Here is a 23,571-nt window from a genome sequence, read left to right on the forward strand (position 1 = left end):
AACTGTTTTTTAAACACACACACACACACACATTTACAATCAAGTTTATTTAAATACAAAAAAAGAGATAGCCTACCAACAGAGGATATTGTGACAGTGGAGCTGGACTGGCAGAAATGAAGATATTTTTCTTTCTTTTTTCTAAAGAGACATTGATGTCTCCCAATCTGAATGTTGGATTAATGAGCAATAGACACCCCACCCCACCCTAAATGGGAACTGACCTAGAAAACCTATGCTATATCTATATATGTATCTATATACATATGGGTATATCTGCTTGGCCCTTTGTTACAATTTTAATCCCTCTTTAGTATCCTTAAGATGATGGACTTGGAAAAATCAGATTGGGGAAGTGTTGGGCTAGCTGAACTTGGAGAAGCTTTGGGTCTCTCTGTTCCTCTTCCCAGAGTAACTATATTGAATACATTTTGTATTCTATTTTGTACCATTAACTTAGCTTTATAAATAGGCTTTTTGGAGATAGGTAGTCAAATCTGACTGAAGGCACAAACCATGCCCCGCTTTCAGTATCGTATCAATAAATATGGTGTTATCGATGGACATATCCATAGTTTTGGGGCTGAAAATGGGACAATAAAACATAACTTATGTTCATTGACTCAACTGACACAAAGACCAACACAAAGTCATAGTAGAATATTAATTTTAATATTGGTATAACAGCAATCTGGAGGAATGGGATCATTTAATATGATAGGGTATGTGAAAAGCAATGGTCAGAGTGATTTGGGAACCTGATTCTTTATGGGACGAAAAACGAAACATACTCAACTCTCAGCAAAACTTACATTAATTCTGAGTAAACCAGGCCATAACCAAACTCATGGGCTTAATGGATTAATGCTAGGTCTAAACAACTCATTATTAACCTCCTACAGAATGATTAATGGTTAAGGACAGACATCTGTTGATAGGTATGACTCATATCAAATCATTTAGGCAGGAGAAAGAAAAAAGTATGGAGTATAGACTGACAGTGGCCACATAGAGTACACCAAGAATGTTCCCAACAGAAGCAGTGAACAAAATGAAACCTTGATTCTCTGTGATCTTGAAGTTACGTTGACTCTGAAGTTGGCTTTCAGTTTATATCCAACTTCCTCCAAGAATGGAAACATTCAAATTGTATCTGAGAATGTAATGTATATAATGACAAGCATATAAAATGAAAGGTGTGTACCAAAAGGACAATGAAGACAATTATTTGATGCAGGGATTCTTAGTCCTTAGACTGGAGTGAAATATGTTTTTGAAACTTAGGAGAAACATCACTACATGCAAATGTTCTATACTACTCGAAGATAGGAAACAGTTTCTATATCTACCAGCACTTGTCTTAGGGGATACACAGACACCCAAGGTTGTAACCAGTGGGACCTACAATAGATAGCCAAAGCCATGTGCTCATCCTTTACTTTTATAGTATGATACAGGTCGTAAGGTACCCAAGACACAAATCTATCTTAACGGACAAGGTGAAGGATGTGATAGGAGGCAGGAAAGAATGCCCTTCTCCCAGGCACCACTCTCATAAATTGAAGATGGAGGGACTCAATGATGTCTTCAAGAACTTGTTGGCAGTATCCATGGCCTTGGTGAAACCTTCGACTGCGTAGGGAGGAGAAACAAGAGTCAGGGCTGTGGGATAACACGCATGGAAAAAGCTCCTTCCTTGACCTCTCTCGTCCTCTCAAGTCATCTACTCTCATTTCTATCATATCATTCCTCAGTACTCCTGGCTTTTCTGTGTGCTCCAGTTGGCCTTTAATCTACTCTTCAGCAGAGAGGCAATGAATGCCCAAGGAGCATCCAGGACTATTAAGCCTCAGCTCACTATTGAGTACCAGAGGACAGTCACTACTACACTGTGCTCTTGCTACTCACCATCTCCCCATCTATGTCTTTTCCACCTTTACTCACCTCTTTCCACCCACAATTACAAACATCAACCATATTCTGCCACAGAAGGATGACATAAGGGAAAAGAAAAACTCTGAATCAGCATAGGGGAAATGAATTCAGGGACTATCCAGTGCTCATTCTCTGCCAGGCCTAGAGGCTCAGTAGCTGCCATCCTAAAGGTGAACGAAAAGGGGTGGGGACTGTGTTTGTGTTTCTACCTGCATTTTTGTGAAGCCAAACCACAGCCTTTCTTTCCAGAAGCTCCCACTCCTCCTTCAATTCCTTGCCATTCTCATGTAGCCAAAGCACAGCTAGCATTGTAGCCCAAGCCGAAGGTTCTAATACCTGCACAGACAGAGAAGTCTCTCATGCCTGGATGGAACAAGAAGTCCCACAAGATGAAACATGCAAAACTTCATGTGTTCTGTATCCCCCATGTGTTCTCCATTCTGTATTCTCCACACTGCTGTTGCATGAAGTTTTTTTCTTATCTATCCCCACCATGCACATATCATTTAAGTGATTTTCCTGATTAACAATCCACTGGGTCTTAGGACAGAAAATTGTTGAGCTACAAATCCAGTACAACCTGTAGGTCAGCAATGGGAACTAATCAAACACCTCTGAAAAGATGGTCCCACTATGCCAGAGAAGAACATGCATAAACAGCTGCCTTTACAAAATATTATTGTTATATAAATCATCTTTTCTATTTCTGGTCTGAAAGAGGAAGACAAAGTATTTCAACTCAATAGTTACATGAAATAAAAAAGTCATAGAAACATAAAATGTTTTACCCAGTGTTATACTAGAGTTAAAGACAGAGGTGAGACGGAACACTGAATGAATTCTTACTAACCACATTGTTGAATTGAAAACTTCAAGAACATAACATCATCCACGACGTTTCACTCATTGTTTCTCAAGGTTCCAGCTGTTAGTCTCAGCTGATCCATGAACATTCATGCTTTCCAGTATAACTCGCCACATCCAGAATCAGCTATCTTGACCTCTTTGAATGAGGTTGTTTCAGAACCTGAACTTCATCACTAAGAAAACTGTTCACGTAAAAGAACTGAGAACCCCGGGCATGTTCTCCTTCTCTAAAGAACCTCAGGAATTTTCAAAACATACCCTGAAATGGTTACTTCTGGAAGTAAGTGTTTTTGTGAAATTCAATGGTCAAAACCAAAGCATGTGGCTTTAGAAGTCAGCCTGTGGCCCTGACCATCAGAACTTCTGCTTCTTTCTTACTCTGTGTCAGCCAGTTGAAGTGTCTTGTTTCACAAGAAACTTCTTTTAAGAGTTTGCGTCTCTCCTCTCTGCTGTATAGGTGAGAATAGCCATACTTGCTTTGATTTATAATATAGGTTATGGTCATTTTATGAAGTAAATTCCAATTCTCTTTCAGAACCCAGACCCACTTTTCTATTACTTTGGATCAGGATTCTGCTGCATAAACTATGCCTCTGTTCTATCATATAGGAACATCCAAGTCTTCATGTTCATCAGAATCTTCATTGAAAATCCTGACAATCATAAAGATTCAGAATTTGGAGGATTTAAGAAGTATTCAAATAAAATATTTAACTACTTAAAAATACTACAACTTAAAATGTATTGACTATTTAGTGCTACCTATTTTCCACTAGTTTGTACTTGGTCCAGATACTTCTTTTTTTCCCCATAAAACCCTTTACTGAAATCTCCTACACGAGCTCTCTTGCTCACTTTATTCTGTTAATCTGCTTGCCATGGTGAAGAAGGGATGCGTATGTGTTGCTCTCAATCAATCTCTGCTAAAAATTTCATTATCCCTATATCTTCTTTACAATGTTTATCAATCATTATTTTCTCTGTTCAAAATAGCATTTTTAAAATAGAAAAATACAACACTAGACACATGTCCTTTCAAATCATCAAATACTCATGTGTTTAAAGAGAAAAATAAACAACACAATAATTTTACCACTTTGTTGTTGTTGTCGCAAGGGCTTCATATTGCCAGACTTGTACTTGCCCAATGTGAGCAGTATATACGCATGGACTGTACCTTCAGGTGTTCATGTATATTATAACTATACTCTGTGGACCATACTCTCATTTGTTCGTGTATTTTATATAACTCCATATGCTGCAAATCACTGTATTAACATTTAATTCGAACCAAATAAATTCTGTAATGTATTTTTGTCCTGACTCTTTGAAATAGCTGTGTGTTAAACACTGCACTTCAGTTACAACCATGGCCTCTTTTTGCATTAGTCACATTCAAAGACATACAATAGCCACATGCCACTAGTAGATACTGTACTTGACAACAGTGGCTAGAGATGAGGTAACATTCACATGACCACATAACTTGGTTTAGTAATTATTTAGAATATAATTTTCTCTTCATAATTTTGTAATTTGTCCTATATTTCAAGAATTTCTCACAAATCAGATGGATTACCAAGATATCATAAAATCTCAAATATAATGTATCCACATCCCTATAAGTCAATACATTTGAAATAATTGGTCAGCCAATTGTGATCTCAACTAACTTGGTCTAAAGTTAATCTAAGGTGAAGCCATGATGGGACTATTATTAGGGGTTCTTAAGATACAGACCTAGAACTGAATACAGCTCCAGTCATCCCAGGAAGACAGACAAGTTTTGCAACATTCATTTTCTTCATCTATAAGTAGCAACACAAAAGAAAGCCACCTTCCCTACTTCACTGGTGTGAGAGACAATAACAGGGTGGGTTTGAATTTCTTATCTAGCTAATTTTCACTTTTACAAGGAAGAAACTAGCAGAGACTATAAATGACATAGTGGAGGCCCTTAGATTTTCTTTTGCTACTATTACCCTTAAAGTGAAATTCATATGAATACTACCCTTGTTCTTGTTCATACAGTTCTATTATACTTCCCAAAACTCTTAATCTCCGTTCATTGACAAAGATGTCAATCTAGGCACTATCACCCTCGTATGTATTCTTCTATCTTAAGTAAACCCCGATTCATAAAATTTTTTCACTACTAACAATATTATATAAAAAAACAAATACTTATTTCTCTGATTTTCTTTGGATCTTACCTCACTAGGGCGTGCAGCCGTCATGTCTTCCAAACTAGTACCTAGAATCTTAACTAAATCTTCATTCATATCCCAGGAGCCATCTGCATTCTGGAGATTTATCAGCTGTGCAATACTATGCTCTTTATTCCCTTTGAGAAGAAAAGATAAAGTGTTTGGAAAGTATGTGGCTATTGTCCTCTTAGCCTACCTGAGGGCTTTCTGAAGTCAGTCATACAATAGCAAGAGGGCTGTAGAAAGAAAGCTTTCAGACATCCTCAAGATATATTGTTATGCTCAATATGTGAAGGGATGGCCAAGGTAGAATGAGCAAAATAAGATGGTACCTCAGTTCTGTAGGCCCTGTTTACAAGCGGGTTATGTATGAAGAGATGGCAAACAGAAGTTTGTTAGTCTAAAAGATACCCCAGAGCCCATTAGAGGAGGTTTATTGAACTCTATTGAACTATGTGGCAAGTGCACATACTAGAAAAAATCTTACCTGCTATCAGGTACTCCTGATTGAATTCCTTGGTAGGTGTTGGCATTCTGTCTAAGCTCCACTCACACAGTTACCTGGCAACAGTCAGGTATGCTCCACCCCCACAGTTACCTGGAAATAGCTAGGTATGCTTCACCCAACAGTTACCTGACAACAGCCAAATATGCTGGACTTAATATAAAAGGGGCTGCTTGCCCCCTCCTCATTCTCTTACTCTCACTTCTCTTGCCTCTTGCACTTGTCCTCCTCCCCTCTTTCCCTTTGTCCCTTCCCTCCCCATTCACCTTCCCTCTTCCCTCCACTTGCTCATGACCGGCCTTTACTTCTCTTCTCTTATACTCTTCTCTCATTAAACCTTTCCACATGGAACCATGTTTTGTCCAGATGCAAGCCGAGATTTATACCCCAATAGTAGGGATTTGGAGGACTATTTCTTCAGTTCCCATAGATCAGAGAAATACAATCTAAGGTCTGTCTCACCTTGTGGGGAACTGTCATATTTAGCCAGGTGGGACAACTCAGGGCGAGTATCTGTAGGAATCACACATTTCACCCGATAGCACTTCTGAGGCTCTTGCGGTGTGCCTAGTTGGATGTGTGAGAGACAAACCTTGGTAAGGCAAGCATTCTCTGAGATTGTAGCAGCCATTATGATACATTGAACTTAAAGGACTCTTACCATTTGGATGGTGTTTTTTGCGCAACCACTTTGGAAGATGATTTACAGGAACAACACTGGGGCAAAATACAATTTTGCTGTAAGCTGAAAGATACCAGTACAGACATTTACACTGAGGCATACACGTTCTACAAAGTTGAAAAGGACAAAAAAATGATGATCTGAGATGCAAGCACTCCCATCTTCCTCAGCTTTTGTTGTCACTTATATGTCCCATCCTTCCCTAATGTCCTGCCTTTTAGTGCACTCTGAACCACTCTTCCTACTCTCCTTCCTCTGAAACGCCCAGCACTCAGGGAAGAGTCTTTCATCCATCTTTTGATTCATCCCAGGGAGCTCCTTTCAACCAAGTCTTAAGGTATTATTTCCTCCATAAACTTGCTATCACTCACAAATTGTCTTTCTCCAAGGATTGTATCTGCCAGAATAAAGGTTTGAGAAATGGTGTTGGCAGCTTCTTCAGGCTCATATGATGCCACTTTCTCCCTCATTTGGGTAACCGTCTATCGGTCTTCATATTTTCAGCCTTCTCTGTTACTTCTTATGATCCACTGGACTATCTGAAACTCAGGCAACTGACATCCACTGCATTTCAACCTCTGCCATCAACTTGGAAATTGTGCTACCCTTGTGGTTAGCAAATGCAATATCCTACTGCAAATGGACCTGACTTTTTCAATCCCAAGGACTTTTCCCCTATTCTACTTCAGCATCAACCTCCCAACTCATGAAAACCTTGTCATCATTCAGCACTGTTCTACTTTTCAGAATTTAATTCACACACACACACACACACACACACACACACACACATGCACACATGCACACACGCACAGAGTTATTTATCGTGTTTTAACTTAAAGACTATTATATTTGGTCTGGCTATATTTTAGACTACTTAAGATGCCTTTTCTTCTACATGTCTCAGTCATTACTTTTAATAATTAAACTAATTGTTAGTTACAATTAGTTAAACTAACAATTAGTGATTGTTTCAGCCTTTGGTGATCATTGTGCTCTTCACATTCTAATCATCCAAATCACAAATTATCTTCAACTTTGAACCTCATTCAAGGTTTATTTGTATTTTTTGATGCTTAAAGTTTTTCTCATTTCTTTTCTCAACACTTGGTTGTATAGCATTCTGGAGTAGTAAAAACTCTTCATTCATAAAAGTATTTAGGGGATAAAACTTACCATCAGAGGTCCTTCTATTACGTCCATCCATGAGAATTGGCCTTAGAATATCCCTATGAAGCAGGGGCCCCTGGATTGGCTCATTGAGCTCCTTGTTGATGGCAACAAAGGCTGTGAAGGAGCTTATGATTCCAGAGTCTAGGCTGATGTCCAACACATCTCTTCTATACATTGCTGCTGTCTCCTTGAAGCCAAAGTCTTTGGACTGAATCATGGACTTTGCAGCAAGACGATGAATGGTGAAGCTGAAAGAAAAACTTTCTCGAAGTAGGAAGAAAATCTGCATGCTTTTAGCTGGAGCCTATAAAAGTTACACATCACAGGAGGGAGGGAATGCAGGAGAAGAGGAGGGAGGTGACATGTGAGTGAGAAGCAACTAAAGGTGATTGAAGTGATGCAACTCAGTTCAGCATCAAGAAAGTGATTTGGCCATCAAAGACCACCAGAAAGAAAGGAGGGGAAAGGAAACAGAATTCTCACTTGTCATCAGACTTTGGCTGTAGAGAAAATGTCATTTTTTCTTCATAACTTTTGCCATGAAGCTTATATGAGAGACACACTTCACCAGTTGCCTCTTCTTGCTGTAAGAGAAGGAATGAAAAAGAGAAATTGCTTGGAAGATAGTGGGTCATAAATGTCATGTTCCTACCCCCAGCTTAATATATTCAAGTTTCTATCTAGAAACCATGTGTTCAGGAGAGCAGGAACCTGGCATGATGGGAAGAGTGCCTGGCCAGTTCCAGTTAGCAAACACAATAACCTGTTGAAACTCAAAATCATCTGTTTTATTTGATGAATCTGCCAGGGAAGTACCTGCACCAAGAAGAGAGACTAAGATTGTGGACTTACTGGTATTTTTCCAATAAATAAGCTGTAGATGATTATCTTTTGACCCCGAAAGATAGAAGTTTGTTCTGGAGCTAGCACAGGTGCAAACATTTCCGGAGGCAAATTCCAGCTCAGAGTGACATCCTCTACTACAGACTGTAGAGAACGCCTCAGGGATCTAAGGGCCTGCAGGAGAAAAAAGAGCCTAGTAAGTATAAGCAAGAAGAGATAGTGAATGATACAATTAATGACATACTGTATATAGAGGTCATGAGACTTAATTAATACTCTGTCTAATAATAGCCTTACTGCTCTCTTTTCAGAGTCCAAAGTTGAGAAATTTAACACATAAATACGAATGAATGAAATGCTGAGAGGAAGAGATTGACAGAGAAGAGATTTAATAAAGATAGTACTGGGAGTCAGAAGTGTAGAAATATATCTGGAGATGGCTTCTCATATATAGGCATTAATAAAACTGTATCAATTTGAATTCACTTGGATCTTATAATACATAGCACACTCTTGATCTTTCTCTCCTGCCTGAATTCTTTTGCAGTAACCATTGGCCATAACACTAGAGGAGGTCCTGAAGCACACATATGGACTCTTAAGTGTGATAGCCAAGCTTTTTGTCTATCTGGTTTCAATACAAGAGCCTCAACTCTCAACAAATTATCTCTGACCTAATGTATAACAGATCAGAGACATTTTCCCCCAGGAAATCAGGCCCTCTTTCCACAGGCTGGAATTGTCACCCTTAAGTATAAATGTTCCTTTCTGACACAGATTTTAATTGTACTATCCATTTCTTTATTCATGGTTGATCGTTACCTTGGACTGCATCCTGTCATTGCCTGTGATAAACTCTGCAGTGCCCCCTGACAACAGGGCAAGGCTTTTGATTAAACTAGTGGAGGCTCCTTCTCCAATGCCAAAGGTGAAACATCTATGAATGTAAGAAGACGAAGGTTAAAGATGGAGCCTGAATGGAATTAACAAACTAACACATCATTATCAAAGATTTTAGGAATTCAGGGTATGTTTTTGAATAACTATGGAATAATTGACATTCATTATATATGTTCTCTTTTAAGGATACATAAAATGTCTCACAGTTGTGACACAATTTACCTATCCAGAGCCTGAAGATATAGTCTCATATTTTGTCTTAACACTCAGATCAAAAATCAAAGTGCAAAATCAAAGAATTCTGTCCAAAGTCATTCCCTAGCAATTGATCTGTCTAACTATGCGATTCCTCTTCTAAAACAAAGGAAAGATATAGTCAACAGCATCTTTTTGATACTACCTAACATAGCGTTAGCCTTGTTAGAGGGAGAATGTCAGACTGAGGACCATGCGTCCTGCTTTCTACGGAAATGGTTCTCATTCTGTCCAAGTCTATGCACATCAAGCAGTGTATTTTTAGTTTTTGTTTTAGTTTTATTTTGTTGTTGTGTTGTTGTTGTTGCTGTTGTTGTTATTTTCCATCATTTCATTTCCCAAGAAGCACAGTATATACACAAACAGTATATTATGGGGAAAACAAACAGGTACTTTAGATGATGTAAAAATTTTCATTGTAAATCAATGCAGTATAACCTGGGCCTCCTTGTTGATCTCTTTTTTTTTTTTTATTAACTTGAGTATTTCTTATATACATTTCGAGTGTTATTCCCTTTCCCAGTTTCCGGGCAAACATCCCCCTCCCCCCTCCCCTTTCTTATCGGTGTTCCCCTCTCCACCCTCCCCCCATTGTCCCCCTCCCCCCTTGTTGATCTCTTTTGATTGAGATAATATAAGTCACAGTTCCCAATGAGTCCAGTTATAAAGCTAATGCTCTACAAATGGAAGAATAAGGACTCAGCTTTTAGTGGCAGAAAACCAACTGGGGATTCTCATCTTACAGAACACAGCCTTCCATGTTCTTTATACCACCCAAAGCTGGAAAAAAAAAACCAGATGCCCTTTAACAGAGGAATGGATATAGAAAATGTGGTACATCTACACAATGGAGTACTACTCAGCTATCACAAACAATGACTTCATGAAATTCATAGACAAATGGATGAACTAGAAAATATCATCCTGAGTGAGATAACCCAATCCCAGAAAAACACATGGTATGCATTCACTGATAAGTGGTTATTAACCCAAAAGCTCGAATTACCCAAGATATAATTCATAGACCACATGAAACTCAAGAAGAAGGATGACCAAAGTGTGGATATGTCACTCCTTCTTAAAAGGCAGAACAAAAATATTCACAGGAGGGGATATGGAGGCAAAATTTGGAGAAAAGACTGAAGGAACAGCCATTCAGAGCCTATCCTCAATGGGTATACAGCCCATCTCTCTACCAAAACTAGATAAGATTGATAAAGCTGAGATGTGTATGCTGACAGGAGCCAGATATAGATGTCTCCTGAGAGGCCCAGCCAGAGCATGTCAAATACAGAGGTGAATGCTAGCAGCAAACCATTGAACTGAGAAGGGGATCCCCATTAGAAGAATTAGAGAAAGGATTGAAAGAGCTGAAGGGTCTTGCAACTCCAAATGAACAACAATGCCAATCAACCAGAGCTTCCAGGGACTAAACCACTACCCAAAGACTATACATGGACTGACCCATGGCTCCAGCTGCATATGTAGTGGAGGATGGCCTTGTTGGGCACCAATGGAAGGAGAAGCTCTTGGTCCTGACAAGGCTGAACACCCCCCAGTGTAGGCGAATGTGGTGGGGTCAGGAAGAGGGGTGCATGGGGAGGGGAACACCCTTATAGAAGAAGGGGAGGGAGATGGGATAGGGGGCTTATGTCCTGGAAACCAGGAAAAGGAATAACATTTGAAATGGATATAAAAAATGGATAAAAGAAAACATTTCAACCACAATCTATATGATCTTTACATATAGAACCAAGTGAAAAATTGTTCATGCCTGATCATTTGCTCAGAACTCAAAATACTGCTTTATGTGGAAGGTAATAAAAACAGTAATTGCAATGACAGAAAATATTTGTGATACTTAAATTGTGTTAAGACAATTCCTGATGTTTATACATTTTTATTATTTCTACTGTCACAGTAAATATTTAAATAAATACTGTTACTTTCTCCATTTCAGGAAGAAATATAAGGGTTAGAGAGGTAACTTGACCTCCCCATTTAGTAAGTAAGTAAATGGGTAGGGAAGTGAGACATACAGGAATTAATATGTAGCTTAGGTTCCAGCACACAGTCTGGACTCTGGTCATGGAAATGTGGCTGCAGTTTGTGTTTGCTTGCTTGTTTGCTTCTTATACCCCATTATTATTGTCCTTTTCTTTTCTTTTGTTATTTTTATTGATACTTTATGTATTTAGATTTCAAATGCTACTCTCTCCCCCCTCCCCTTACTTCTATGAAGATGCTCCCGCTCCCACCCACCCACTTCCACCTCAACACACTGGCATTCCCCTGCCCTGGGGAGTTGATCCTTCACAGGACCAAGGGCTTCTCCTATTGATGTCAGCCAGTATCGTCCTCTGGTACATAAACTACATGGTTAGTTGTTTAGTCCCTGGGAGCTCTAGGGCGATCTGGTTGGTTGATATTGTTGTTCTTCCTGTGGGGTTGCAAACCCTTTCAGCTTCTTCAGTCCTTTCTCTAGCTCCTCCATTGGAGTCCAATGGTTAGCTGCAAGCTTCCTCATCTGTATCAGTAAGGCTCTGGCAGAGGGCAGAGCCTTTCGGGAGACATCCATATCAGGCTCCTGCCAGCAAGCACTTCTTGGCATCAGTAATAGTGACTGGGTTTGGTGGCTGCATATGGGATGGTTCCCCAGGTGGGACAGTCTCTGGATGACCTTTTCTTCAGTTCCTGCTCTGCTCTTTGTCCCTGTCCTTCTTCCCATGAGTATTTTCTTCTCCATTTTAAGGAGGACTAAAGCATCCACAGTTTGGTCTTCCATCTTCTTGAGCTTCATATGGTCTGTGAATTGTTTCCTAGGTATTCTGAGTTTTTGGGCTAGTATCCACTTAGCAGTGAACATATACCATGTATGTTTTTTGTGACTGGGTTGCTTCACTCAGGATGATTCTGAACATCTATGTTCTAAATCTAAGGGTACCCATATTCATGAAAGAAACTTTACTAAAGCTCAAAGCATATACATATACATATACATATACATATACATATACATATACATATACATATACATATACATATACATATACATATACATATACATATACATATACATATACATATACATATACATATACATATACATATACATATATACATATACACAATAATAGTGGGAGATTTCAACATCCCACTGTCATCAATGGACAGACCATGGAAACAGAAACTAAACAGAGACACAGTGAAACTAACAGAAGTCATGAACCTAAAACAAAAGAATATACCTTCTTCTCAGCACCTCATGGTACCTACTCAAAAATTGACCATATAATCGGTCACAAAACAGGCCTCAACAGATTCAAGAAGTTTGAAATAATCCCATGCATTTGATTAACTGCAGTTTTCTAAGCAGGCAGAAAACTAGAGACCTACATATAGTTCCTTTTCATTCTTTGAGAATTTCATACATGAATGCAGCATATTTTAATTATATCCACCCTTCACTACCTCCAACAAATCCCCTTAGACCCTCTATTTCAACTATGTACCCTACCAACTTTTTATAACCCACTGAATGTATTCAATGCTGTCCATATGTACATGGATGTAATGCCACCCACTGGCACATGGGCAACCTACCAGTGGGCACTGCTCTAAACACACTGATTTCTCTGCCTAGAAATGCTCACTCACCACAGCTTCACTGAATGGGAGTAAGTCCTTCTCCCACCAATGCTGGAAATTCTGTAAAGAATTTCTTTTTAATAAGGGATGCTTTAATATATGGAAAACCATCAACATAATCCACTATATACAAAGTATTTTTAGTAAATACTATTTTAAAACATTAAAGAAACTAAGACATTCAAATTCTATCCCTTCGAAGACAGTAATAACATGGGTGAAAACCTCAGAAGGCATCCATCTACCTTCTGGAGCAAATATCGGGTACAAATAAACAGAAAAAAAATCTAAGTTTGGGCTTTCAAAGAGCAGTTTCCCTTGTCATAGAGTTGTAGACAGAACCTTCTGGGGACTTACACATTTAAGAGGTTTAAAAAATGTAAGGGTAAATTAGGTTTTCTTTTTTCTTATTTTTATTGCAATTGATGTTATTTGGAGTATTGGTTTTATTTCCATAGAAAATAAATAATCACTTGGTAAGTCTTCAAAGTGCTTAGTATCGGATAATGCTTTGCTACATTTGGCCTTGCTAAAACTCCCCAGTAGAAATGAGACCACCCTCATACCTGTATTTTCTGCTCCGGAACTTAACTTCTCTGATTACACTAAAACTTTCAACAATTTCTCCATCTGTGAAGACAAAGATCTGTACAAAGCAAAAAACAGAACACTCATCAAGTGACTATCAGGTTCATTTTAAGAGAATAGAATTTAACCCTTGAAACAATTCAACAGATTATCCTCAAATTCTCTGGTGCCTCTTTAAACAAGTAGAAGATCACTATTCTCCAGTGTTCTGCTATAGCTAGAATGACCACGGGGTCAGCACAAAATCATTGGGCATTTCAGACGTTAACACATTAGTTTTTACTTCAGTTAAGAAGAAAAATGCCTGTTATTTTTATTTCTCTCTCCTATACACCAGAAGCCTGAAGTACATACAGTGTTTCTAGAGTCTTTCAGTGACATGCAAGGACATACATTCTTAAGGAGAATTTTCATTCTCTCTGCCCTTCAGTTAGCTTTGGTCCAATTCTCACCTGTAAGGGATGCCCTGGGATTGGGGGTTTCCTCACAATTTTCCGTAGTGGTGTTAAAAGTTCAGTCCCTCCTAGATCAGCGAGCAAAAGCTTTACTTTTGCCACTGCCATCTCCATGGTTTCCTGAGAATACTTCACACTGATTCTGAGAAAGGCAAGCACATGTGGTTACATGATAGTACCATCGAACCCTGATCAAATAGCAATTCTACCTGAATTTCCCCCATGCTCAGGTCAGCTCTTCACCTACTCTTTCACCATTCATTTTCTCCCTTTAAAATGTATAGTTTATGTGATTTTACAACATTGTTTGTGTGTGTGTGCATGCGTGCGTGAGAGCACACCAGTGAAAGATTGGAAGACAGTTTGTGGGAACTGATTTTTTTTTCCTTCTACCATGTGAGCTCTGGTTACTCAAACTTGGCTTGTCAAGCTGAGCAGTAAGGATTCCTACCTAGCTAGCTATGTTGTATGCAAGCCCTCTTATAACTTCTTGGCCCCCTTTTCTGGAAACTTACGGAAAGAACTCCTCATGGGTGGCTCCAAATCCATAGATGTTGAAATAGCAGCCCATGGGCAAACTCTTCAGTAGCAGAATCAGTGTTTCCTGGAGGTGAGAAAATGTGGTCAGCAAAGTGACTGTGTATGCACATGCACACATGTATGGTTCAAGTGTGTGATATGGGCTGTCCATACTACCTTACTCCATCTCGTACTCTAAGGAAACACCAAGAACTCAGACAAGGGGCATACAACCATCACAAACAGAGTGCAACTGAACCACTCCCTAACCCCAGATCCATCTTCAATGAGTTCTTTTTACCTTGGCAGCATCTATTCTCAGCTGAGACTTGTTCTTGGAACTCATGGGGTTATTCATGCTTTTTGAACAGTCCATAAGGAACACAAATTCTCCACATTTTGTTGTGGTCTCCACTTCTGGGATATCTGGGTAGAAACTCACCATTGCAGAAGGTGCTCCCATTAAACTATCTATATAGAAAGGATTAAGATGTTGTAAGACAAAAAGAAACCCAAGAATCCTAAAGTCCCTAAGAACACTTTGATGATATAGGTTTAAAATCTCACCTATCTCCATAGCTAAAGAAGCAAAATCACAAGTTAAAAGTACTCTGGCAGACAGAATGAGTCCAAGGCCAACCTGAGTAATTTAATGAAGTCCTTTCTCAAGAAAGGAAATATAGCCTACTAAATAGTGTGCCAGGACCACGGGTCAATTGAAGCATTTGCCTAACATTTGAAAGACTCTAGATCCACTCGAAAGACTCTCCCTCTCCCTCTCCCTCTCCCTCTCCCTCTCCCTCCCCCTCCCACTCCCTAATCTCCCAAAATCAATTGTGAACAGAACAGTGAGATGGAAAAACACAAGCTCAAATCCCATTTTGTTTTGTTTCATTTCGTTTTGTTTTGTTTTATATGTGTGTGGTTTGGTTTGGTTTCTTTCTTTGTGTCCTTTCTTTTTCTTTTTCTCTTTTTTAATATTTTAAACAGTTTGCTTGCAAAGGGTGGGAGGTGAGCTATGAACATTCAAAAGACACAGTTGAAGGAATATGAAGATGAAGAAAGGGGATTAGCATATAAAAGTAACAGTGATACTGGTGCCATTGCCAATGAATGTTCTTTTCCTGGAAGCTCAGAAAAAGATGTCAGACACCCAGGGTTAGCATTTGCCAGCATTTGCCAAAAGCAGTCCATGAATTTAAGCTTCTTCAACAAATAAAAATAATGAGAATTAATTTTGCTTGTTTTTAAGCTGTTAATTCCAGGGACCAAGAGATAGCTTAACAGGTAAAGCTGCTGTATTTGGACATGTTTGAACTCTTGAGAGGGGAAAATGTCATAGAACTATTTTAAATTGTATCTTTTCAAAATTGGTTATGGCTCAAGTTTATACCATTTGCATTTTCCAGTTATTTATTCATGTTCTTCCAATTATTTATTAATGGAATTAAACATACTGATTATTAAAAAATGTTTGGTTAGAGAAGTGTGAGGACTTTCAAGTATTTCAGATTGTTGATATCTTCCTTATGACTTACCAGACAATCAAAGTGTCAATATTTGAGAGTAGTTTTAAGACAAGGTGAGCTCCTAGGGGGTAACTTCCAAGTGAGGAAGAAAATACCTGATGGCTTTTCAGGCATTCCCATCTCCACAGCTACACTGGGGCTGTGCACCTTTCTATAGAAAATAAGGAGTTCCACATCTCGGTCAAACTTGTGTCCGTCAGCCAAGGAAACCTGAGGAAGGAACCAACAGAGAAGCTGTGTTGGAACTTCCACTGACTGCTTCAAGAGTTTTAAACCAGATCTAGGACTACAGGTGTCCATGAGCAGCATGAAAAGAGTTATTATACAAAGAGTAGGTAAGAAAGTCAATAGCTCAGAATTGAGTCATTAGCTAAAGCACAAAGAACTGGTAACTTTTGCATTGTTTACCTGAGCTGAGGTCTTGTTATCTCCAGTGTACTCAATGGGATTCAAGGGACAGTTGGATTGGATTGTACTGATACCAAGCTTGGAGCTGATGTTGGCAACCATGCTGAGTGTGTAGGGCAATTCTTCCAAGGGAACTATCGGGGTCTTCATATCCAGGCAACTGTCCACACATTGATCTACAGAAAGAACCCCAGTTCTGTGTTTCTTGCCAGCACATCTAGTACTCCAAAAATGCATTGTGTTTTCCCAACTTATTCCACCAAAGATAAGTATCCAAAAGGGAGAGAAACTCACCAGAGAGATGGTATCTAGGATTCAGGATGGCTGGGAGCACATAGCGCAGGGCCCCATCATCTTCCAAGGGAAGTTCTTGCACATATCTCAGTGTCAGTGACACTTTTGACCCTGGCTGCAGGTTCCCCACATTACAACAGAAGACATCCCTGGAACACTTGTCTTCTTCCAATAAGTAAGGCTGAAATCCCCCAGAGAAAGCCTCTTCATACCTTTTGTGGGGCTACAGGAAAAAACATGAGGGGTGAGGAAAGAACATGACACGAATGAACCATCAACAGACACCCAGCGTGCACATAAAACCGACACCGTTTCCAAGAGACTGGTCACTGGAAGGGCTACACTCTGGATGACAAATTATCTGCATCCCAAATAACTTTAGGCAAATAGATTAAAAGTAAATGAAGGAAAAGACATTGGTACTCATTTTTTTTTATTTACTGCATTTGATAAAAGTCTAAGGAGTAAGTCCAATGTAAACAAGAAGGGAAAGGGATAAACTCATTCCTCAGACCTGATACTTGTCCTCCAACTCTGCCACAATTTTCTTTCCATCCACACAGGCCTCAAAGCTGTAGACAGCAGAATCTTCATCCATGGGGAACACAAAGAAGGTCTCTAAGGGGGTTTTCTCTTCATTCTTATAGTTTAGGGTTGCAGACACACCAGCCACAAAATCATTGATGGACAGAGTCACGGCAATGCTCTTCGGCACCACTAGGGAAAGAGCAGGGTTCTGTAGTCTAACAAAACGTGCTAGCGTCATACCCACAGAACTTCCTAGGTTCTGAAGAGTCCAGCACTAAGGGTTTTGGCTCTTGCTTACCTGGCTCTCTTACTTTAGTGAGTAAGCCACTCGAACTCACCATGTTGACACTGTGGTTCTGTGGAAAGATACATCATTTTCTACATTACATGGCTAGAGTCAAGCACTGAAATATCACCACCTTCCATATCTCCCTGGCAGAATACATGCAGGCATGCAGAGTGAGTTTTAGAGCTGGAAAGAAGAATGTGGTCTGAAGGAGACAGAAATGTCAAAGTTCCGGTTTCTATTAAATGGCAAACCAGGTGGGAAGATATGAGAATCCTGAGGTATCTACAAACAGGAAATCTCAAGAGGCTGCTTTACACAATTAATTCCACTTTCTCTAAATTGGGAATAACATACTGCATCTCATACCTACTGAACAGGTACCCTAAGTATAGCCAATCTGAATATTAGAATCTGTTAAAGATGAGAAACATAACACCATCATAAAAATGTACCAATCCTATGGACAAGCTTTCTAGACTAGGGGCAGATCCTTAAAAAGCCTTCCTCAATGATGTTAGCAGTGTTCCTGTTGTCATGGTTACTACTGTCTAATAAACGCCAGCCACTTATTATTTCATTCACACTACTCAGAGATCTGTGTGAGCAGCTGTGTGATCCAAGGGTTGTCTGCCTGCTGACTCCTTGTTTGTGAGTTGCTCTAGAGGGCAGAACGCAAATAACAGTGCCAGTAATTCATCCATGCTTTTCTAATTTACACATGTATATGATAAATGCAACATAACCTCAATTTAGAAGTAAGATAGCCTAAATTTGTTTCTATACTATTATAATCATTTTTAAAGCTAGAACATGTTATAGTTTTAAAAAAGAATGGAAGGAGTTCATGCTTTATGATTGCCATGACTGTCCTATCACAGGCTCTGTATGTTGTTTGAATCTCCCATGTGTGGTAGCTCTGCAGGTTTGAAGGGCCCTGAAACCCATTAGGAATGATGAACGCTTCCCTTTCAGCTGACTTTGGACTCCACTTCCTGGCAACCTTAGGAAGGGAAACATGAGCTTGGCCTGACTTCAGAATTGAAAATACCATATGAAAATGTGGAGGTATAAGGCCTTGGGTGGGAGCGGGGGCATTAAAGGGAACGCACTTGTTCCAGGTTAAAAAGAATAAAATTTGAGTTCTACCTAAGGCCCTGGTTAGAGCCACGCACTCTATACTATTGTCCTTCCCTCTCCAAAAGGCTGCCAGCAGAAGAGAAAGAACTACCTAGCTTCTTAATGATAATTAATTCACCCTGGTGCCCATTAGCCCTCCCACAATTTGGAGTTCACAGAGCTTTTTACACAGGACTGGCTTATGGTAGCAGGAGAGACAACTAGATGTTTCTCTATAGATCTACCTCTCCTTTCGACAGCCACATAAATGCCTAAATTAAGGGCAGGGATAGCCTCTCTTCGTCTGGCGGAACTAACTTGTTTTATTTCTCCAACTCTACTATAACCATTCTTGAACTTCCTTCTATGTCAGCTTCATAATGTTTTTATTACGACACACACACACACACACACACACACACACACACACACACACACACACACGAAAGTGAACACCATTTTCCCAGTAACACCTATGATGGGTGTAAAATGTTCCATGAGCACTCTGTACTTGATCATCGCCTAGCTTTCCTTTCCCTGTTGTGACAAAATGGGACCTGAGCTGCAGTGGCAGGTACCAATAAAGGTACATTTCATTGGAGCTGAAGTGTCACTGCCTGGAGCACACAGAATGCTTATGACAACTGATAGTCTGATGCAGATGAACTGGCTGGCGGGGCAGTTGATTTAAATACCTCCACCTTCCTTGGGACAGACAAACCATACCAATAGGGCTCTTGTCTTTCTCTGTGGGGCAGCCCTACCTTGAGGGTTCCAAAGCACTGCACAGGGATAGGCCTGGGCTAATCATCCTCATCTAAATATCAATTTCAAATACATTCTAAGTTGTGATGTATTGTAGTGATACAGCATTTGCTTAGCACTCGTGAGTGCACACACATACACACCCACATACACACACAAACCACACACAAACACACACACATATACACCCACATACACACACACATACACACCCACATACACACCCACACACACCCACACAAACACACCCACATACACACCTACATACACAAACACACACACACACATACACACCCACATACACACCCACACCCACACCCACACACACATACACACACACAAACATACACCCACAAACACACACATACACACCCACATACAAACACACACACAAACACACACACACACACACACACACACACACACTGGGGGGGGGGGTCCGGGGAGCGCAATCTTCATGCTGATCACACACCCACTCTCACAAATCACCTGCAGCTATGATTCTGGCTCAACTCTCCATGTTGTTCTTCAACAACTGCGGAATAAATCCTGGCTGTTAAAATGTTTTACCACTTGACAGCAAAGCAAGAATTGCAACAGATGAGAATTTATGAAAACACAGAGCAACCAGGAAAACATGCAAGGAAGGGGTGGGGGGCGTCCTTTAAATGAGACAAAATGCCGCAGGAAAGGCCTGCGGCCAGAGGAAAAAAAATGTCTAATCATAGCAACAGGAAGCTTAGAGCGGGAGACTCACCCTGAGCACCAACAGCTGAAAAGATACACGCTGTCTGGCAGCCGAGAGCTCAGGCTGGCAGTGGCCACTGCAGGAGGCTGAGAGGAGAGAGGCAGACCACAGTCACTTGTAATGAAAAAACAAAACAAATATCCTTTATTTCCTGAATCTAACCTCAGAGTAAATTTCCCTCGCGGAGGGATTTCCCTCTCCCTTTCCACCCTTTCTCATATAAACAGTAAATTGTGGCACGGCTTCGTTCTGCCTCTCAGGAAAAAAACTAAGACAAGTGCCTCTCTTTAAGGTAGAGAGGTCCCCCCAGGTGGGACCAAGGTCCAAGTCCAGAACCTGTTGTTGTTGCTGGTGGTGGACGTGGAAGGGCTTCTATGCTGGGCGGGATGCGCTCTGGCGTGGACCCTCTGGGCAGAGCAACTGCAGAGAAGAGGGCGGGAGTGTGAAGAAACAGCTGGCCACTCCCCTGCCTTTGGCTGATGGGAACTAGAAGCTAACCGCGGAGGAAACTCGGAAAGGGGAGGATAGCTTGTAAATCAAAAAGAGGGTAATTTCAACTTTCGATTGTCTGCCCTTGGTTTTCAGTACCTCGAGGATTACAAAAACGGCCAGTTTTCCTGAGTTTTTGTTGTTGTTGTTTTGTTTTTTTGTTTTGTTTTTTGTTTTGATTTTTTTTTAGGACTTAATGAGCTCCAAGCAGTTTTCGCGGTCAGAGGCTTAAAACTGCACTTCCGCAGCACAATTTTACATAAAACTGATAACTTTATTGAAAGTAAAGGGACTTTGGAGGTGGAAGAAGGGGCGTGGGGCGGTTTAAGGATGCAGAAAAAGAAGGTTTAAGACAGACAGACAGACAGACAGCTGAGAGCAAGAGGGGATTGCTTGAGGATGTCAGATGATTAAATGACTCTTGCATCCTGATAAACTTTCCATGGCACAGAAATCATCCACAAGTACCCGCTCCCCACACTTGGAGTTTGCAGTTTAAGCAAGCCCCAAAAGTGGGTGGACCTCCTAAGTAAGCGGAGAGGGGGAGGGGAAGGCAATTTTTAAGTCCCGGATGGGAGTGGGGGTGTGTTTTCAGGGATGGGAGTGGGATTTGGTCCAAGCGTCTGCAATGCGAGCTCTTACCTTCTGCAGAAATCCTGGTGCTGTGATTCAAGAAAAGTGAAAACAGCTGCAGATCAATTTTCCTGGAAAACACACCCACCTCTCTTGCTCTGTTGTAACTTAGCAACTCTAAGAGGACAGCATCTGCAGGGAAGAGAAGCCCTGTTGAATTTCAAAGCTTGCTGTTTACCTCTGCCTGTGCTCTGCAGAGCAAGGATCTCTGACCAGGCAAAGCCAAAGACAAGCAAATCGTTGTTCAAGTGAAAATTTAAAATTATAACAACAAAAAGACTCGGTAGGAAAAGGTATGAAAATGAAATGCTTCTGTAACAAATTAAGTTACCAACAGGTTTGTATCAGTGCTTCTAATTTGAAGTGAAGGTTTCTTGACTTCCATCTCCTGGTGATGACCAGTCCAGGAACACACTCTGCCTCAAAACCGGGGGGCCCAGCATATGCAGTGTATAGAAATCACATCTGATGTTGCAGACTGTCTGCTGGAGTATCTAACAGCAAAGTGAACAGAGTTCTCCCTCCGATGTGCTGGAATAAAAGCCTAGGACTCGTCTTACCACATGACACACATGTTGTAAGAAGCAGAATTGGGGAATGTTTTTGGCACAATATATACAAATAAATAGAACTTTATAGTTAACCATAAATCCAAACTTGGTTTTAAAACAATGTTTAGTTTCATTATGTCGTGTTAAAATTTTAATGAGTCCAATTTTCAAGCCTTTAAAGAAAAAGGTCATTTTAAATGCATACATATTATACATACATTCATGCATATATGGAAGGCACTGTTGTACGAATTTGCATTTTGTCAATAAGAAGAGATAGGAATTTATTACCCAACAATACTAGCTAGTTTTTATATCAAAATGACAAAAGCTAGAGTCATTTCGGAAAAAGAAACCTTGATTAAGAATATGAACTCGTAATATTGGCTTCTAAACAAGCCGTTGGGATATTTCTTTTCCTTTCTTTTTTTTTTTTTCTTTTCTTTCTGCTTCTTTGTTTTGAAAAGAACACAGATTCCCTTTATTGTATTAGACATTTGCATTCCTATTTACCACTTTTTACACTTCCCTCACATATGCTCCTGTTTTCATTTTATCTTCTTTGTCATTGAAACTGTTTTTCTCACTGTCCTTTCATTTTAAGTTTTGCTATTCTCAGTGGTAGAGTGCTTGCCTAGCAAGCGCAAGGCCCTGGGTTTGGTCCCCAGCTCCGGGAAGAAAAAAGTTTTGCTATTACTTTTCTCACTCTCTCTTTCCACATCTCTCCTAGTTCAGAAGTCCCGAACTGTGTTCCTCCAGCCAACACCTACACCTGAGCATTCTCAGCAGTCTGTTCCTCTATTAAAGCCTCAGGTGCAGAAAGCCTTGCCCTCCTTCCAAGTAACTCAGAGAAGCCTCTGGATACTTTCACTCAGGCCACTTCTTACCCAGCTTGTACCATGTCCTTGGTCACTGACCATAGACTTCTCTCTAAGCATCATGGCAGAGGGGTTGTTTTGTGCAGCCACTGGGCCTTAGATCAGCCCATGCTCACCTGGCTTGCTCAGTGCTTTTCTTCTCAGAATGTTGGACCTTTCTGAGGACATTTACGTCTTACTGAATACTATCGCTCAGGTAGTCCTCCGTAATTTCTCAAAACAACGTTTTCCCAATCCTTTAAGAGGGAGTATCTCTTGGATCCAATTCCAGTTACATTTTCACCTTCTGATTTCTGTTATCCCCAGGGAGCCTTTGCTCTCTTTGATCAACTTTTGTGAATGAGGCTTTCTATTTTCTTTTTCAATGGTTTTACATTGCAGTATGAGTGTGTTCTCTAGTTTCACTACACGATTTACCGTTTGAATTTACAGATTTTTGGTTGAACTGAGCATCTGTTGAGACTACTGAATCTGAGAAGAGATGTCTTCATCACTTCAGAAAGTTAGCAGCCTTCAAATGTTGCATCTTTTCCATTTTCCATTTATTATTCTTTCTTAGTTTAATCAGACATTTATAAAACTAATGCTTAAACTCTACTCATGAGTGTCTAACAATCTCTTTAACCCAACATTTAGTTTTCGCACTAGCCATTTCCTTCCTTCCTCTCGTCCCTTCTTCCTTCCTCCCTTTTCCTTCTTTCTTTCTTCCTTTCTTTCTTTCTTTTTCTTCCTTCCTTTCTTTCTTTCTTTCTTTTTCTTCCTTTCT

The 23,571-nt window shown here is 40.1% G+C and overlaps 1 protein-coding gene across 2 annotated transcripts; it reads right to left on the reverse strand.

The window, feature by feature from the left end:
* Positions 1–28: 28 nt before the first annotated feature.
* Positions 29–21,686, reverse strand: Vwa5al1 (von Willebrand factor A domain containing 5A like 1). Of its 2 annotated transcripts, none has more exons than NM_001430514.1 (20): positions 21,386–21,686; positions 20,264–20,340; positions 17,635–17,692; positions 17,323–17,525; positions 16,809–17,031; positions 16,515–16,690; positions 16,202–16,316; positions 14,879–15,048; positions 14,574–14,662; positions 14,056–14,200; positions 13,582–13,661; positions 9,035–9,149; positions 8,222–8,386; positions 7,853–7,953; positions 7,373–7,617; positions 6,176–6,259; positions 5,977–6,081; positions 5,016–5,146; positions 2,145–2,271; positions 29–1,632 (listed from the first exon to the last, which is right to left on the reverse strand). In NM_001430514.1, the coding sequence occupies exons 3-20, from the start codon at positions 17,675–17,677 to the stop codon at positions 1,553–1,555; spliced, it is 2,397 nt and encodes a 798-aa protein (NP_001417443.1). In that variant the 5' UTR covers positions 17,678–17,692; positions 20,264–20,340; positions 21,386–21,686; the 3' UTR covers positions 29–1,552. The 2 variants fall into 2 exon arrangements, with proteins under 2 accessions (NP_001417443.1, NP_001417442.1); NM_001430513.1 differs by lacking the exon at positions 21,386–21,686 and adding an exon at positions 20,591–20,649.
* Between the last annotated feature and the right edge of the window lie 1,885 nt (positions 21,687–23,571).

This window comes from Rattus norvegicus, chromosome 8, assembly GCF_021556685.1.
Source record: "Rattus norvegicus strain SHRSP/BbbUtx chromosome 8, alternate assembly SHRSP_T2T, whole genome shotgun sequence".
NCBI lineage: Eukaryota > Metazoa > Chordata > Mammalia > Rodentia > Muridae > Rattus > Rattus norvegicus.